Below are 19,366 nucleotides of genomic sequence, written 5' to 3' on the forward strand. Positions count from 1 at the left end.
TTTAACTGTACCTGCTCTGTGCAAGGGTTTTGCACAGAGCAGCCCCGATCTTCTTCTTCTGGGGTGCCCCGCCAGCACACCTGGCTTCTCCCCTTCATCGGGTGCCCCCACGAATAGCCGCTTTTCATGAGGCACCCATGCAGGCGCGCTCCTGAATTCTGCTGCTGCGTCCATTGGCACAGACAACAGGACTCATCCCTGCCCCCCGCTCTCGTGTCACTGGATTTGATTGACAGCAGCGGAAGCCAATGGTTCCCACTGCTATCAATCTTACTCTTATGAGGACAGAGACAGCGGCTGGAGTGACTGGTCTCATGCACATCGCTGGAACGGACGGGTTCAGGTAAGAAAAAGGGGGGCTCTAGGGGCAGCAAAGAAGGTTTTTCACCTTAATGCATAGAATGCATTAAGGTGAAAAAACATGAGACTTTACAACCACTTTAAGTTTAATGAATACTGTAAAAATAATTGATTCTGGTATAATGGACACATTTCTGATTTTTTTTTTTTTTTTTTTATTAGTTAGAATCACTGCAATGGTAATAGCAATCCGACACTTCTGAGATGGTTGAATCTCAGGAATTGGTTACAGCCCCCTTTCTTTAACACCTTACCCTTTTTATGTTTGTGAATTAAACATTCACAAATCTAGAACCTTATGTAAAATATCAATGAATGAATTTTTTCAGTGAATACTTATCTAGATTAAATGGATACCTCATTTTCTGGACGTTTAGTTGTAATGATCTCATGATCTTCAGTTCTGGGGCTGCAAGTTTTTCAAGTTTGCGAGCACCTTTTTCATTATGCTATAAATGCTGCTCTCCTCCCTACTTCTGGGTTAGGACACCAATGAGTGTATTGTTATTGTTTGAAACATGTTCCACCAGTTGGAATGTGTGTGTTTAACCACCTACAGACCAGGAGATTTGCCTGTTTAATGACCAGACCATTTTATGCGATGCGGCACTGCGACGATTTAACTGACAATTGCGTGGACATGCGACGCTGTACCCAAACAAAATTGACGTCCTTTTTTTCCCACAAATAGAGCTTTATTTTGATGGTATTTGACCACCTCTGCGGTTTTTTTTTTTGCACTATAAACAAAAAAAGAGCGACAATTTTGAAAAAAAACTATATTTTTTACTTTTTGCTGTAATAAATATCCCCAAAAATGTTTTTAAAAAATCAAATTTCTACATCAGTTTTGGCCAATATATATATATTCTTCTACATATTTTTGTTAAAGAAAAATCGCAATAAGCGTATATTGATTGGTTTGCGCAAAATTTATAGCGTCTACAAACTATGGGATAGATTCATGGCATTTTTATTTTATTTTTTACTAAAGGCGGTGATCAGCGATTTTTAACGGTACTGCGACATTGCAGCGGACAGATCAGACAGTTTTGACACATTTTTGGGACCACTGACATTTATACAGCGATCAGTGCTACAAGAAAGCACTAATTACTGTATAAATGTCACTGGCAAGGAAGGGGTTAACACTATGGGGCGATTAAGGGGTCAAATGTGTTCCCTCGTTTGTGTTTCTAACTGTGGGGGGTTAGAACTGACTAGAGGAGGAGACATATCGTTGTTCCTAGCTAGTAGGAACAGACGATCTGTCTCTCCACTCCTCACAGAACAGGGATTTGTGTGTTTACACACACGTCCCTGTTCTGGCTCTCGTGCCCGCAATCGCGCATGGCCAGCGGTCATAGCAACCGCCGGCCACGCTGATGGGTTCCCCCGCTGTGCAGCGGGCTCGCACGTGCCTGCTCTAGGCATTTAAAGGGCCAACGTACAGCTACGATGGTTCGCGGGCTCATGCCGTCCTGCCGCGGTATAATGACGGCGGCTGGTCGGCAAGCGGCTATAGTATGCAGACTATTTTCCAGCTGGTGCTGTTGACATTCCATGCACCTATCTGGCAATGGAACAGGGTACAGAGTGGAGGTAATGGGCCAGTAAATTCTATGACTAAGTCACCCACATATTGTAAATGTAAAGTGGAACTAAACCCCCCTATCATTTTCAGCCAAGGAAGCTGCCATCTTTGCCTCTGTTTAACCACTTCAATACCCGCATATAGACATATGACGTCCACAGATGGGATCTCCCATCCTGGGTGGACGTCATATGATGGCCTCGGGTTCCCGGTCGTCTAGGGGGCGCGCGCGCCCGCCGTGTTGCTCGGGACCCGGTGCGTGTGCCCGGCGGCCGCTATGTCTGCCAGGCACCCACGATTGCCCGTTAACCGGGCTGGACCATGGATCTGTATGTGTAAACACACAGATCCACGTCCTGTCAGGTGAGAGGAGACCGATCTGTGTTCCCAGTACAGCGGAACACTGATCGGTCTCCTCCCCTTGTACGTCCCCGCCCCCTACAGTTAGAAGCATTCCCTAGGAAACACATTTAACCCCTTGTGTCCCCCTAGTGGTTAACCCCTTCACTGCCTGTCACATTTACACAGTAATTAATGCAATTTTATAGCATTGATCGCTGTATAAATGTGAATGGTCCCAAAAATGTGTCAAAAGTGTCCGATATGTCCGCCATAATGTCACAGTCACGAAAAAAAATTGCGATCGCCGCTATTACTAGTAAAAAATATTAATAAATAATTTTTTTTTAAAAATCCCATAAATCTATCCCGTATTTTGTAGACACTATAACTTTTGCGCAAACCAATCAATATACGCTTATTGAGATTTTTTTTACCAAAAATATGTAGAAGAATACGTATCGGCCGAAACTGAGGAAAAATTTTTTTTTTTTTTTTTTTTAAATTGGGATATTTATTATAGCAAAAAGTAAAAAATATTGTGTTTTTTTCAAAATTGTCGCTCTTCTTTTGTTTATAGCGCAAAAAATAAAAACCGCAGAGGTGATCAAATACCACCAAAAGAAAGCTCTATTTATGGGAAAAAAAGGACGGCAATTTTGTTTGGGTATAACAAAACCGCGCGATTGTCGTTTAAAGTGTGACAGCGCTGAAAACTAAAAATTGCTCTGAGAAGGAAGGGGGTGAAAATGCCCTGTATTGAACTGGTTAATCTACAACTGCCATGATGCTGCACATGCGATCAGTTTAGAAACCAGCCATTGGATGGTTTGACAGTTTGGTTGAGAGCACAACCAATGTGTTACATTTCCGGCACGTCCACAGTTATATGGATGGGTTTACTTCTGCTTTAAAACAATCCTGTGTGACACACTCTTAAAGGGTAACTCTACTTTTGTGGAAAAAATATAGCAAAAAAAAACAAAAAAACAACAACATATAAACAATATATACAATTCCGCACTGCACAGGTTAACTATTCAATTTATTCTAGGAGAGAGGGCAGCAGAGATATATTTACCTGATTCTCCGATCCTTCCTGCACAAGAACGGTCTGGCACCCCACGCTCCAGCAGTCTTGAAAATGGACTGTTCCGGATGCCATAGGGCAACCTGGAGGTGTTCTATACACAGTTAGTGTACAGAATGCCCCCCAGAAATGCCATTTCCTGCTTGTGTGATTGGCTCGCCGATTTTCTCAGAAGTCTGCACTAAAATGCAAGTCAAATTTTAGGCATACCCTGCAATAGGAATTTCATTTTTCTTAAGATACTTCTTAAGTCTTAAGATTTTCTTAAGATACTCTCCAGTTGTTAAATACTTACAAAGGGATGCAGACCCTGCAACTTTCCTTATTAGAACACAGTACATGGTCAAACAAACAGCTATTTCTTCAGAGCATTAAAAGGTTGAAATCAGATACAAAGTGTGTTAAAACTCCTTTGAAAAAACATTGATCACCTAGAAGGGATTGTTTTTTCCTAACAAAATGTGAAAGTCCAAATACCTGGTGATCCTGGCAGTCTGATTTATGTTGCCCATCTTTCTCTTCTTTTCTAGCCTCTATCTTTTAAGTAGCGTTGACAGACACGAGCAATGCCACTTGAAATGAGAACAGCAGGATTACATACAAAGATGCAGCAAGCCTGCAGACCCATAGTTAACCTGTGACATGACCTGCTGACATACCCATAATTCATACAGCCCCGTCGGGAGTAAATAAATGCAGAGTGCTCTATCCCCAACTATAACATAGGAATGCTAGAACTATCTCCATGGAGCTAAAGAGCTTCTTGTGGCATTGGCTGAAGCTGATGATTGTCACAATCAAACTCTGACCCTACTCTTCCAGCAACTAAACAGAATGGCAGGGGAGTGAAGGAAAGGTGAGTAGATGCTGCTGGAAAGAGAGAATTAAAGCAAATCTGTTTCACTGACCTGCATGGGCCAATCAGAGGTTAACTTTAAGCAAGAATCTGAATTTTTTGTTTTGTTGAGTAGGCATACCTTGACCCCTAATTTAGCTTTACTTACGTTCCCTGTGCCTAACTCATCCTAAGTGTCAAAAGTCAGAGGTCATCTGAAGCCTGATATATACTGCCATCTTAACTAACTGATCTTACAGACTGCTTCTCCGCTTCAGAGAGTGCATAACAGTGACAGATATGGCTAAAAGTTCAGGGACACTTGACCATCACACCCTCCTATATGGTCAAAAGTATGTGGACACCCCTCCAAACTATTGAGCTCAGGTGTTTTACGATGAAGGATACTGTTAATGCTATACCATACATTTAGCCTATTGTGTGCTTCCAACCTTGTGGCAACAGTTTGGGGAAGGTTGTTTCCTGTTCCAGTATGACTGTGCTCCTCTGCACAAAGCCAGCTCCTTAAAGATATTGTTTGATGAGGCTGGTGTGAAGGAACTCAGGTGGCCTGCATGGAGTCCTGGCTCAAACCAAACTAGACATCTTTGAAAAGAATTGGAAGGATGATTGCGAGCCAGATAGTCTCTTCCAATATCAACCTTACCTCACAAATCCCCGTTTTTGGCTCAATAGACACAAATTCCCACAGATACATTCCAAAATCACGTGGAAAGCCTTCCCAGAGTGGAGGCTGCTGTTGCCACAAATTGGATGTGGGCTGCATATTGATGCTTCTAGTTTTTAAACAGGATGTCCAAATATATGTCTAAATATATATGTATATAGGTGTAATGAACAGGTGTCCACCACCATTTGGCCATATAGTGTAGATTATGGCTGCATGGTATTGCCTGGCTGTACATGATGAGTTGCCTAATTTTTCTTTTTCTTTTAGGTTTAGGGCTGTGTCTCGGCTTCCAAGCATCAGTCACAGTGCTCGGCTACTACTTCATCAAGCGACGAACTTTGGCAAACGCTCTTGCCGCCACAGGAGCCTCCATAGGCATGGCTCTTTGGCCGCTGATTTCCCAGTACCTCTTAGAGACAATGGGTTGGAGAGGTTCCTTTATGATATTTGGTGGTATTTTGCTTAACTGTTGTGTATGTGGAGCCGTGATGAGGCCAGTGAAAGCTCCACCAACTGCCCCTGGAAAAGACACCTCTTCTTCAATGCACAATGGAACATCTGGTGGTGTAACAGAATTGGAACAGAGGAAAGGAATACAGAGATATATGGCTTTTGACCTACTGCTTAGACACAGACGATACCAGATTTACACAATAGGTGTTACATGGATGGTTCTAGGCTTTGTTTTGCCACTTTTCTACCTGGTACCATATGCAACCAGCAATGGCATAGAGGAAACCACTGCCGCACTGTTGCTCTCTCTTATTGGTTTTGTCAATATTTTTGCACGCCCAGTGGCTGGAATCGTATCACAGCACAAAATATTCTCCGGAAAACTCATTTACCTTTTTAGTTGTGCCGTAGTTTTGAATGGACTCAGTAACCTGGTTTGTGCTGCCTCAGCATCCTTTCCTGCACTTCTGGTGTATTGTGGCCTATATGGTGTCTCTATGAGTGTAATTGGAGCACTGGTTTTCCATGTGTTGATGGAAATAGTAGGAATGAAGAGATTCCCTGGAGCTTTTGGACTTTTTACCATTATTGAAAGTGTTACACTTTTGGTCGGACCTCCATTAGTAGGTAGGTGTTGAAAGAAAGAGTTGTTTATTATTATTATTATCATTATACAGGATTTATATAGCGCCAACAGTTTGTGCAGCGCTTAACAAAATAAAGTTAGACATTACAGTTACATTACAATTTGGTACAAGAGGAATCAGAGGGCCCTGCTCATTAGAGCTTACAATCTAAAAAGGGAGGGTCAATTGATACAAAGGGTAATAGCTGTGGGGGGTGAGCTGATGGAGGAAGCAAAACAGCGTATTAGTTAGAAGCAGGAAAGGCTTATTTAAAGAGAAGGGTTTTTTAGGGATCGTCTAAAGATGGATAGTTTAGGGGACAGTCGGACAGATTGTGGAGGGAGTTCCAAAGTATGGGAGAAGCTTTGGAGAAATCCTGGAGGCGAGCATGGGAAGAGGTGACAAGGGAGCTAGAGAGCAGGAGGTCTAAGGAGGACCGAAGAGAGTGGCTTGGTTGGTATTTTGGGACTAGGTTAGGCTACTTTCACACAGAGGTGATTTACAGGCATTTTAGCGCTAAAAATAGCTCCTGCAAAGAGCCTGTAAAGCGCCTCCCCTGTCACTCCAGTGTGAAAGCCCGAGTGCTTTCACACTGGAGTGGTGCACTTGCGGGACATTAAAAAAAGTCCCGCAAGCAGCATCTTTGGGGCGCTTTAGGAGCGGTGTATACACTGCTCCTAAAGCGCCCCTACCCCTAACGCTTTACCGCCAACATCCCCCGCCCCAGTGTGAAAGTGATGTAGAGTTATGGATGGCTTTGTAAATAATTGTTAGTACTTTGAGTTTTATTCGTTGGGTGAGTGGAAGCCAGTGGAGGGATTGGCAGAGAGGGGTGGATGACACTGAATGGTTGGTAAGGTGGATGAGTCTTGCAGCGGGATTCATTATGGACTGAAGGGGGGGCAGTCTATGTAGAGGTAATCCAATGAGGAGGGAGTTGCAGTAGTCGAGGCGAAAGATAACCAGGGAGTGAATTAGAAGCTTGGTGGTGTCATTAGATTAAAAAGGGGCATATTCTGGAAATGTTGCGGTGGCATGATTTAGACAGGGATTGGATGTGGGCCTGAAAGGACAGTTCAGAGTCTAAGGTTACCCCTAGCACCCTGGCATGTGGGGACGGACTGATAGATGTGCCATTCTTGACAGAAAAGTCAGGAAGGGGCACGTGGGGGAGGAAATATTAGGAGCTCGGTTTTAGATAGATTCAGTTTGAGGAAGTGGTTTGACATCCAGGCTGATATGTCTGTTAGTAAATCAGTGATGCGTGAGGAGACTGATGGGATGAGCTGAGGGGCAGAGAGATAGATTTGGGTGTCATCGGCAAATAAATGGTAGTGGAAGCCATGGGAGGCTATCAGCTGACCCAGGGAGGACGTGTAGATCGAGAATAGTAGAGGTCCAAGGACAGAACCTTGGAGGACCCCAACGGTAAGAGGTGGGAGTGGAGTTGTAAGTGACACTGAAGGTGCGGTGAGATAGGTAAGATTCGAACCAATGGAGAGCACAGCCATGGAGACCAAGCAAATTGAGTTTTTTGAGGAGGAGAGAGAGTGGTCAACTGTATCAAAGGCAGTGGAAAGGTCCAAGAGTAAGAGTACCAAATAATGACCGTTGGTTTTGGCTTTTAGTAAGTCGTTGTGAGTTTTAGGAGAGCAGTTTCTGTGGAGTGCTGTGGTCTTAGGTTGTGAAGATTGGTAGGGTCCAGGGAGGCCTTTTTTGGTATGGGAGTGACTAGCTCATGTTTTAGAGGGTTGAGGAAGATGCCAGTTCAGAGGGAGAGGTTGAAGATATGAGTTAAAGAGTGTAGGATAGAGCCAGATGGTGACTGTAGTATTTGAGAAGGAACAGGGTCCAGGGGGCAGGAGGTAGGTGGGCATTAGAAAAAAGTTTAGTGACTGTACCAACAATACAGACCTGATCACGGATGTGGAAATAAGGGGCAATTTAGGAAACAGCGATCACAGGTCAATTAGCTTCAGTATAAATCACACAAATAGGAAACATAAGGGGAATACAAAGACGCTGAATTTCAAAAGAGCCAACTTCCCTAAACTATGAACCTTGCTAGAAGATATAAATTGGGATAAAATCGTAGGAAGAAAGAACACGGAGGAGAGATGGGTTTGCTTTAAGAGCATATTAAATAAAGGGCATTAGCCAGTGCATCCCATTGGGAAATAAATTTAAAAGAGCGAACAAAAGTCCTGGATGGCTTAACTCCAATGTAAAAATGCATATAAAAGCAAAGGAGAAGGCCTTCAAGAAATACAAGGCTGAGGGATCATCATCAGAATTGATGATGCAACAAGAAATGTAAGAGTGCAATTAGGGTGGCTAAGATAGAACATGAAAGACACATAGCAAAAAAAAATCCCAAGAAATTCTTTAACCACTTCAGCCCCGGAATATTTGGCTGCTCAATGACCAGGCCATTGTTTGCCATAGGGCACTGCGTCCTACAGCGCTGCACCCAAACAAAATTGACGTCCTTTTTTCCCCACAAATAGAGCTTTCTTTTGGTGGTATTTGATCACCTCTGCGGTTTTTATTTTTTGCGCTATAAATAAAAGAAGAGTGACAATTTTGAAAAAAAACACAATATCTTTTACTATTTGCTATAATAAATATCCCCCCCCCCCCCAAACAAAATGTCCTCAGTTTAGGCCGATATGTATTCTACATATTTTTGGTAAAAAAAAAAAAAAAAAACGCAATATGCGTATATTGATGGGTTTGCACAAAAGTTAAAGCATCTACAAAATAGGCGATAGATTTATGGCTTTTTTATTATTATTATTTTTTTTTACTAGTAATGGTGGTGATCTGCGATTTTTATCGGGGCTGCGATAATGCGGCAGACAAATTGGACACTTTTGACACATTTTTGGGAACATTGACAATTATACAGCGATCAGTGTTATAAAAATGCAGATAACTGTATAAATGTCACTGGCAGGGAAGGGGTTAACACTAGGGGGCGATCAAGGGGTTAACTGTGTTCCCTAGGTGTGTTCTAACTGTAGGGGGATGGGACTGACTGACTAGGGGAGGAGAGAGATCGGTGTTCATACTTAGTAACCTAGTTACACACACAGATCCCGGTTCTCGCTCTGTCACGAGCGATCGCGGGTGGCTGGCGGCCATCGCGCCTGCTGGGCACTCGAATCGGCTCTGGGCATACGCTGTGGGCGCGCGCGCCTCCTACAGCGTCTTAAAGGGCAGATGTACAGCTACGGTGGCTCGCCCAGGGGAGCCATTCTGCTGCAGCATAACTGCAGCGGTCGGTCGGGAACCGGTTAAGTATATACACAGTAAAAAAGGGAGGACAGACCATATTGGCCCCATAAAGAATGAGGAAGGAAATCTGGTTACAAAGGATGGGGAAATGGCGAAGGTATTGCATTTATTCCTCTCCTCAGTCTTCACGAGGGAATCGGGGGGCTTCAGTAACCAAAACTGCAGTGTTTATCCTCATGACACATCTCAGGAAGCACCCTCATGACTAACAGAGGACAGAATTAGAAATATACTTGGGAAACTTAACATTAATAAGTCACCGGGACCAGATGTCTTGCACCCGAGGGTCCTTAGGGAACTCAGTCAAGTAATTGCCAGACCATTGTTCCTAATTTTTATTGACAGTCTACTGACTGGAATGGTACCAGCTGATTGGAGAAAAGCCAATGTAACACCAATATTTAAAAAAGGGCCAAAATACATCCCTGGGAATTACAGACCAGTTAGCCTAACATCAATAGTATGCAAGTTCTTAGAGGGGATGATAAGGAACTATATACAAGATTTTAGTAATAAAAATGGTATCATTAGCATTAATCAGCATGGATTCATGAAGAATCGTTCTTGCCAAACCAATTTATTAACCTTCTATGAGGAGGTGAGCTGCCATCTAGATAAAGTAAGGCCCGTAGACGTGGTATATCTGGATTTTGCAAAAGCATTTGACACAGTTCCCCAAAAACGTTTACTGTACAAAGTAAGGTCCGTTGGCATGGACCATAAGGTGAGTACATGGATTGAAAACTGGCTACAAGGGCGTGTACAGAGGGTGGTGATAAATGGGGAGTACTCGGAATGGTCAGGGGTGGAAAGTGGGGTCCCCCAGGGTTCTGTGCTGGGACCAATCCTATTTAATTTGTTCATAAACGACCTGGAGGATGGGGTAAACGGTTCAATCTCTGTATTTGCGGATGATACTAAGCTAAGCAGGGCAATAACTTCTCTGCAGGATGTGGAAACCTTGCAAGAAGATCTGAACAAATTAATGGGGTGGGCAACTGCATGGCAAATGAGGTTTAATGTGGAAAAATGTAAAATAATCCATTTGGGTGGCCAAAATATGAATGCAATCTACTCACTGGGGGGAGAACCTCTAGGATGGAAAAGGACCTGGGGGGTCATAGTAGATGATAGACTCAGCAATGGCATGCAATGCCAAGCTGCTGCTAACAAAGCAAACAGAATATTGGCATGCATTAAAAAGGGGATTAACTCAGGAGATAAAGCGATAATTCTCCCACTCTACAAGACTCTGGTCCGGCCTCACCTGGAGTATGCTGACCCCCGGTGGTCCCAAAAATGTGTCAAAATTGTCCGATGTGTCCCCCATAATGTCGCAGTCACGATAAAAATCGCAGATCACCGCCATTATTAGTAAAAAAAAAAAATAATAATAAAAATGCTATAAATCTATCCCCTATTTTGTAGACGCTATAACTTTTGCGCAAACCAATCAATATATGCTTATTGCAATTTTTATTACCAAAAATATGTAGAAGAATACATATCGGCCTAAACTACTGCAGGTAGCAAGGTACCATGGGATATGTAGTCATTAGAAATTGAAAGTAGACAATAGAGGGGAAGCTGCAAAGCATGCAAGGAATCCAGGAAGTTGTGGAAAGAGATGGCCAGCAGACAGACAGCACTCACAACATGAAAGTAGATTTTTCAAGTAAGCTTATATTGGATTGTCAATGATAACTATTTTTTGTATTGTTATCACAATGCTGATGTTATAATATGAAAGTGTGTGCTGTGACCATAGATCTCCTTTAAATCCCACCCTTTTTGTCTTCCATTATAAGGCTGGGTTCACACTATTGCGAATTGGATGCGGGGATTTCAATTCGTATGTCAGGAGACTGTGACCGGCACTCAATGGAGCCGGTTCACACCAGTAGCGAAACTAACAGGGTCGCAGCAGTCGCAACTGGGCCCTGGCGCTCCGCCACTGTGGGGGGGCCCGCTGCCACCGGTTCTAGGCAATGACCGGGACATTACATCCCACACATAGCAGTACACTGAGGGGGAAGCTGCTCACCGTTTCTAGTTACAGGAAACAGTCATGTAAACTGTGCAGGAGCAAGCACTCACTGACTGTGACTGGAACAGCAACTCCACCCATTCCTCCAAGCAGATCCATGTCGGGAGTAAGAAACTGGAGTGGAGGAGAAAGTCAGCTGATGGGCCAGTCCAATAAAGGGGTAGGAGCTCTCTCCTTAGGGAGGAGATGTGCAGACAGTGTCCCCATGTCGGGAGAGCCATTACTGGAGGCACTGTGAGTCTGAGCAAGGAGGGGGAATTGACTGAAACTAAGTAAGTGGTAAAGTAAGTAAGTAAGTGGATGTTACTGTCCCTGATCCCATTCCCCCACCACCATCCCTCTGTCCCTGATTCCATCCCACCTCCCACCACTATCCCTCTGTCCCTGATCCCCCCCACCACCATCCCTCTGTCCCTGACCCCCCCCCCCCAATCACCATCCCTCTGTTCCTGATCTCCCCTCACCACCATCCCTCTGTCCCTGATCAGCCCCCCCAACACCATCCCTCTGTCCCTGATCTCCCCTAACCACCATACCTCTGTCCCTGACCCCCCCTCCACCACCACCACCATCCCTTTGTCCCTGATCTCCCCTCATCACCATCCCTCTGTCCCTGATCAGCCCCCCCCACCATCCCTCTGTTCCTGATCCCATCCCACCCCTCCCCACCATCCCTCCGTTTCTGATCCCATTACACCCCCCCACCACCATCCCTCTGTGCCTGATCCCCCCCACCATCCCTCTGTCCTTGATTCCCACCCCTCTACCATCCCTCTGTCCCTGATCCCGTCCCCCACCATCCCCCTGTCCCTGATCCCGTCCCCCACCATCCCCCTGTCCCTGATCCCGTCCCCCACCATCCCCCTGTCCCTGATCCCACCCCTCCACCATCCCCCTGTCCCTGTTCCCGTCCCCCACCATCCCCGTCTCTGAGCCCACCCCTCCACCATCCCTCTGCCCCTGATCCCATCCCCCACCATCCCTCTGTCCCTGATCCCATCCCACCCCTCCCCAGGACCCCACCATCCCTCTATCCCTGATCAAACCAACCCCCCCACCATCCCTCTGTCCCTGATCCCATCCCCCACCATCCCTCTGTCCCTAATCCTACCCCACCATTCCTCTGTCCCTGATCCCATCCCACCCCTCCACCATCCCTATGTTCCTGATCCCATCCCCCACCATCCCTCGGTCCCTGATCTCCCCCCACCACCATCCCTCTGACCCCCCCTCCACCACCACCACCATCCCTCTGTCCCTGATCTCCCCTCACCACCATCCCTCTGTCCCTGATCAGCCCCCACCACCATCCCTCTGTCCCTGATCCCATCCCACCCCTCCCCACCATCCCTCCGTTTCTGATCCCATTAAACCCCCCCACCACCATCCCTCTGTCCCTGATCCCCCCCACCATACCTCTGTCCCTGATTCCCACCCCTCTACCATCCCCCTGTCCCTGATCCCGTCCCCCACCATTCCCCTGTCCCTGATCCCACCCCTCAACCATCCCCCTGTCCCTGATCCTGTCCCCCACCATCCCCCTGTCCCTGATCCCACCCCTCCACCATCCCTCTTCCCCTGATCCCGTCCCCCACCATCCCTCTGTCCCTGATCCCATCCCACCCCTCCCCAGGACCCCACCATCCCTCTATCCCTGATCAAACCAACCTCCCCCACCATCCCTCTGTCCCTGATCCCATACCCCACCATCCCTCTGTCCCTGATCCCATCCCACCCCCCCACCATCCCTATGTTCCTGATCTCATCCCACCGCCCCGCCCACCATCCCTATGTTCCTGATCCCATCCCCCACCATCCCTCTGTCCCTGATCCCATACCACCCCACCACCATCCCTCTGTCCCTGACCCCCCCACCATCCCTCTGTCCCTGATCCCATTCCCCCCCCACCATCCCTCTGTCCCTGATCCCCCCCCACCATCCCCCTGTCCCTGATCCCGTCCCCCACCATCCCCCTGTCCCTGATCCCGTCCCCCACCATCCCCCTGTCCCTGATCCCACCCCTCCACCATCCCCCTGTCCCTGTTCCCGTCCCCCACCATCCCCGTCTCTGAGCCCACCCCTCCACCATCCCTCTGCCCCTGATCCCATCCCCCACCATCCCTCTGTCCCTGATCCCATCCCACCCCTCCCCAGGACCCCACCATCCCTCTATCCCTGATCAAACCAACCCCCCCACCATCCCTCTGTCCCTGATCCCATCCCCCACCATCCCTCTGTCCCTAATCTTACCCCACCATTCCTCTGTCCCTGATCCCATCCCACCCCTCCACCATCCCTATGTTCCTGATCCCATCCCCCACCATCCCTCGGTCCCTGATCTCCCCCCACCACCATCCCTCTGACCCCCCTCCACCACCACCACCATCCCTCTGTCCCTGATCTCCCCTCACCACCATCCCTCTGTCCCTGATCAGCCCCCACCACCATCCCTCTGTCCCTGATCCCATCCCACCCCTCCCCACCATCCCTCCGTTTCTGATCCCATTAAACCCCCCCACCACCATCCCTCTGTCCCTGATCCCCCCCACCATACCTCTGTCCCTGATTCCCACCCCTCTACCATCCCCCTGTCCCTGATCCCGTCCCCCACCATTCCCCTGTCCCTGATCCCACCCCTCAACCATCCCCCTGTCCCTGATCCTGTCCCCCACCATCCCCCTGTCCCTGATCCCACCCCTCCACCATCCCTCTTCCCCTGATCCCGTCCCCCACCATCCCTCTGTCCCTGATCCCATCCCACCCCTCCCCAGGACCCCACCATCCCTCTATCCCTGATCAAACCAACCTCCCCCACCATCCCTCTGTCCCTGATCCCATACCCCACCATCCCTCTGTCCCTGATCCCATCCCACCCCCCCACCATCCCTATGTTCCTGATCTCATCCCACCGCCCCGCCCACCATCCCTATGTTCCTGATCCCATCCCCCACCATCCCTCTGTCCCTGATCCCATACCACCCCACCACCATCCCTCTGTCCCTGACCCCCCCACCATCCCTCTGTCCCTGATCCCATTCCCCCCCACCATCCCTCTGTCCCTGATCCCCCCCCACCACCCCCTGTCCCTGATCCCAACCCTCCACCATCCCTTTGTCCCCGATTCCCCCCATTCCTCTGTCCCTGATCCCATCCTACCCCTCCCTACCAGCCCTCTGTCCCTGATCCAATCCCACCCACCCCCACCATCCCTCTGTCCCTGATCCTATACCCACCCCCCAACGATCCCTCTGTCCATGATCCCACCCCCCACCATCCCTCTGTCCCTGATGCCATCCCCCCCCCACTATCCCTTTGCTCCTGATTCCCCCCTCTCCCTGTCCTTGATCCCACCCTTCCACCATCCCTCTGTCCCTGATCCTATCCCAGCCCCCACCATCCCCATGTTCCTGATCCCGTCCCCCACCATCCCTCTGTCCCTGATCCCATCCCACCCCCCACCATCCCCCTGTCCCTGATCCCCTCCCCCACCATCCCTCTGTCCCTGATCCCAATCCCCAATCCCCCACCATCCCTCTGGCCCTGATCCCACCTCCCCCACCATGCCTCTGTCCCTGATACCATCCCACCCCTCTATCCCTCTGTCCCTGATCCCATCCCCCCCCCACCATTCCTCTGTCCCTGATCCTACCCCCCCACCATTTCTCTGTCCCTGATCCCCCCCACCATCCCTCTGTCTCTGCCCCCCCCCCACCGTCCCTCTGTCCCTGATGCCATTCCCCCCACCTTCCCGTTGTCCATAATCCCATCCCACCCCTCCCCACCATCCCTCTGTCCCTGATCCCATTACATCCCCTCCACCATCCCTCTGTCCCTGATCCCATTGCCCCCCCTCACCTTCCCTCTGTCCCCGATTCCCTCCCCCCCACTATTCACCTGTCCCTGATCCAATCCCTCTGTCCCCGATCCCCCCCCCCACCATCCCTCTGTCCCTGATCCCATGGCACCCCCCTCACATCCCTCTGTCCTTGATCCCATGGCACCCCAACCCCACCCTCTGTCCGTGAACCCATCCCCCCCACCATTCCTCTGTCCCTGATTCCCACCGTCCCTCTGTCCCTGATCCTACCCCCCACCATTTCTCTGTCCCTGATCCCCCCCCCCACTATCCCTCTGTCTCTGACCCCCCACTGTCCCTCTGTCCCTTGTCCCATTCCCTCCCCACCCTCCCGCTGTCCATGATCCCATTACACCCCCTCCACCACCCCTCTGTCCCTGATCCCATTGCCCCCCACCTTCCCTCTGTCCCTGATTCCCTCCCACTATTCCCCAGTCCCTGATCCCCCCCACCATCCCTCTGTCCCTGATCCAATTCCCCCTCCCCAACCATCCCTCTGTCCCTGATTCCCCCCCCCTCCACCATCCCCCTGTCCCTGAGCCCAACCCTCCACCATCCCTCTGTCCCTGATCCCGTCCCCCACCATCCCTCTGTCCCTGATTCCCCCCCTGCCCCCGATCCCTCTGTCCCCGATTCCCCCTGACCCCTCTGTCCCTGATCCCCCCCACCGTCCCTCTGTCCCTGATCCTGATCCCATTCCCCCCCACCCTCCCTCTGTCCCTGATACCATCCCATCCCACCCCCCCATCCCTCTATCCCTGATCACACCATTCCTCTGTCCCCGATCCCATTCCCCCCCCCCACTATCCCTGATCCCACCCCTCCACCATCCCTCTGTCCCTGATCCCATTTACCCCACCACCATCCCTCTGTCCCTGATCCCCTACCCCACCATCCCTCTGTCCCTGACCCCATCCCAACCCTCCCCCACCATTCCTCTGTCCCTGATCCCATACCACCCCCCCACCATCCCTCTGTCCCTGATCCCATACCACCCCCCCCATCCCTATGTCCCTGATCCCATACCACCCCCCCACCATCCCTCTGTCCCTGATTCCCCCCCCCACCATCCCTCTGTCCCTGATCCCCCCACACACACACATAATCCCTCTGTCCCTGATACCATGCCACCCCCCACCCCAACCATCCCTCTGTCCCTGATCCCACCCCCCCACCATCCCACTGTCCCTGATTCCATCCCCCCACCACCACCACCGCCACTGATCCCATCCCCCCACCACTGCCGCTGATCCTATCCCCCCCACCACCACTACTGCCGCTGATCCCAAGGTGGCACTCTGGTGATACTGTTTTAGTACCTCCAGAGTGCCCCCTTATATCTTTCAGAGTGCTCCCTTACATGCTTCAAAATGCCCCCTAGTAATAGTAAGGTCAGTAACAGATCTACCAGGGTCTCAAAGGTCGCACTTGCTACTGGGCTGTGGCATTCCACCACCATGCAGGGTCCTCAAGATGGCAGGAGGTGGCCCCCTGCAGAACATGATTAAGATCCCCGGGCTGGGGTCAGGGGGGTCCTTCATGGTTTCTTGCACTAGGGCCTTGATGGTTGTAGTTACCCCTTTGGTTCACACAGCTCCGGGACGGCTGTGGAGCGAATTGCACAGGAGTGCTGTGCCTCTTCCGGTCCATTTCAGGTCCGAATTCAGGCAAAAATTCAGACCGAAATCAGACCTGAAACGGTGAACAGGGATGTGCCGGACCCCTGCTGTGAGCCGCTCCGCACTGCAGTGTGAACCCAGCATAAATCGGCTATCAGTACCAGGTAGCCTTGGATTGCATATGTTATATGTTCTAGGCTGTTCTTTTGGTTACATTGCTGTTACATTTTTGTTAATGTGTCCACCTCTATTTCTGCAGGTTTCCTTGTGGACCTCACTGGAAAATATAATTTAGTTTTCTACTTCACTTGTATTGCTGTGTCCTCGTCTGGACTTTTCATGCTTATAGGCTCCTACATCATCGACAAAAAGGAGACACAATCCAATCAAAAACCTGTGAACATATCAGATGGAAAAGCCAATGACAGTCACAAAAATGTTATCTATACACCCGCTAAACAAGAAAATTGTACACAAGCCGATTTGGTATGAAGTATGATGTGTTTTCCTACGACTCCATCTAGACTCTATAAAGAGGAGTCATTGTGGACAATGTATCGTCGTCACTTTCAGGGAGTACTGGGAGTAGTTGGTCCTGGTACGTCTCTTTTTTAAGCCTAGCACAATGCCTCCACTCCAAGGGAGTACAGGTATGTTTAGAAGAAAGAAGCTTGAGTTTTTAGACAGATGGCTTTTTTACTGATGGAGGTACAAACAGGGATTACCAATAAGTATCTCTCCATACCTCCAAAGTAAGCCAAGGCTTTATATCAATGGAGGATGTTACACGTTTCTCATTTAGACCTGCAGCACCTAACATACACTGGTATGGGTAAAACAAAGATGAACTGACATATTACTGAAAATTAAAAAAAAAAAATATTTAAGATGAACTCAAAGCAGATATTGAAAACAATGGATACAGTTATGTATTTATTTAAAAAATATATTTAATGTATATTTAATTGCAGCTAGCAAAGACACCTGAATGTGACTTAATTTTGGGCCTCTTGTTATCCCCTGTACAGTAACACTAAGACTAGGAATCAACCAGGTGTCCTGCACTCACATCTGCTGACAAGGAACATGCTGTCTAGAGGAGAGAGCAGAGAGATGACCTCATCTGTATATTTCTGCTCCTTCATTGTCAAATCACATGCTGGGGCAAGGAGGTGACCAAGCCATGTTGCCTAATTGTAGCAGTGAAACGTCAGGTCACCAGGTTGGCTATGCGGGGTGGTAGGCCTGTACATATCTCAGGAATAGATGGGGCAGGTCATGATAGATAGGACGGCTCCCATATATACAGTATACCTAAACTGTGTGGATAAGTGTTTGATTGGAGTTTAGCTTTAACAAATCAACAAGCTGACCAAAGACTCCTCAACTAACAGTAAAAGTAGCACATGCAACATTGTATATAGCCTGTACATTCCAATCCCAAAGTCTGATAGTCCATGTGAACTCCAGCCTCACCTTCAGTCTTGCACCGTTGTACAGGCTCCTTTTCTGTACTACTACTGAAATTAATTTCCTGGCTGGAAGACATCCAACATCATCTTGCCATTTCATCCTCCTGTCTCAGGCCCATCCCTTTCTTTTATTGGATTTCAGTTCTTTCAAATCATGGAGGCTCACCATCACATGTGGACATTACCTAGGGTACTCTGCATGTAAATGCACTCTGCATTGGAATGCCCATTCCTCTCCCGCAGGGATCTCCAAACTACGGCCCTCCAGCTGTTACAGAACTACACGTCCCATGAGGCATTGTAAAACCTCTAACATTCACAGATATGACTAGGCATGATGGGAATTATAGTTCCTAAACAACTGGAGGGCCATAGTTTGGAGACCCCTGCGTCTAGAGTGAAATCTTTTCATCAAGGCATTTTGATATTTGCATAACTCTTCTCATGAGCCCCATAAGCCAACCCACTGCTTGCATCAGGGATCCTGAGAGGAGTACTGAGGCAGGCTGCTGTGATGTTTTCAGGAAGCTATGAAAACAGCACCTTGCTGGTCCTTCCCATCAGCCATGATCTGCCTGCATTCATTAGAAAAGCACAGAGACCCAGTGATCATGTCATTGGGTACTGAGGTTTGTAATGAAAAAAAAAATGAATTGGTATATTGATGAGGGGGTAAATTAATAAACAGGGAAGGAAAAATATAAGCAAATTACACTCCAGCTTTAAGTGAAAAGCTGTCCATAAATAAAATACTATGCAATCTCTTCTTGTCACGTGGAATATATAAAATACCAAATATGTATGACAGATTACTTGTGTAGTCTACAAGCTACTGCTCAGGGCAAAATGTATAACATATATTTGAATGTACACATGAAGCCAGTATTTAATGAAGCACAAAAAGCAGAGAAACTATATTTAAGACATGAGAATCAGCAGCACCAGGACAAGAAATGAGGGGTTTCATTTACTAAAGGTAAATAGATGGTGCACTTTGCAAAGTGCAGTTGCACTCCAGACCTTAGTACATGAGCAGAAGCTCTGCTGACTTCCATCATCTAATCATAGTTTACATAATTTAGTAAG

General features: G+C 48.3%; 1 protein-coding gene across 7 annotated transcripts in view; it reads left to right on the plus strand.

Annotated features, from left to right (window-relative positions):
* SLC16A5 (solute carrier family 16 member 5) overlaps window positions 1–19,042 on the plus strand; it is a 159,799-nt gene extending 140,757 nt beyond the window's left edge. For all 7 annotated transcript variants that reach the window (XM_073606177.1, XM_073606179.1, XM_073606180.1 and 4 more), the window contains 2 exons: window positions 5,177–5,989; window positions 17,068–19,042. In XM_073606177.1, the coding sequence (XP_073462278.1) occupies window positions 5,177–5,989; window positions 17,068–17,300 (1,046 nt within the window). In that variant the 3' untranslated portion in view covers window positions 17,301–19,042. The remainder of the gene's footprint in view (window positions 1–5,176; window positions 5,990–17,067) is intronic.
* Window positions 19,043–19,366: the final 324 nt, after the last annotated feature.

This window comes from Aquarana catesbeiana, linkage group LG12 (genome assembly GCF_042186555.1).
Source record: "Aquarana catesbeiana isolate 2022-GZ linkage group LG12, ASM4218655v1, whole genome shotgun sequence".
NCBI lineage: Eukaryota > Metazoa > Chordata > Amphibia > Anura > Ranidae > Aquarana > Aquarana catesbeiana.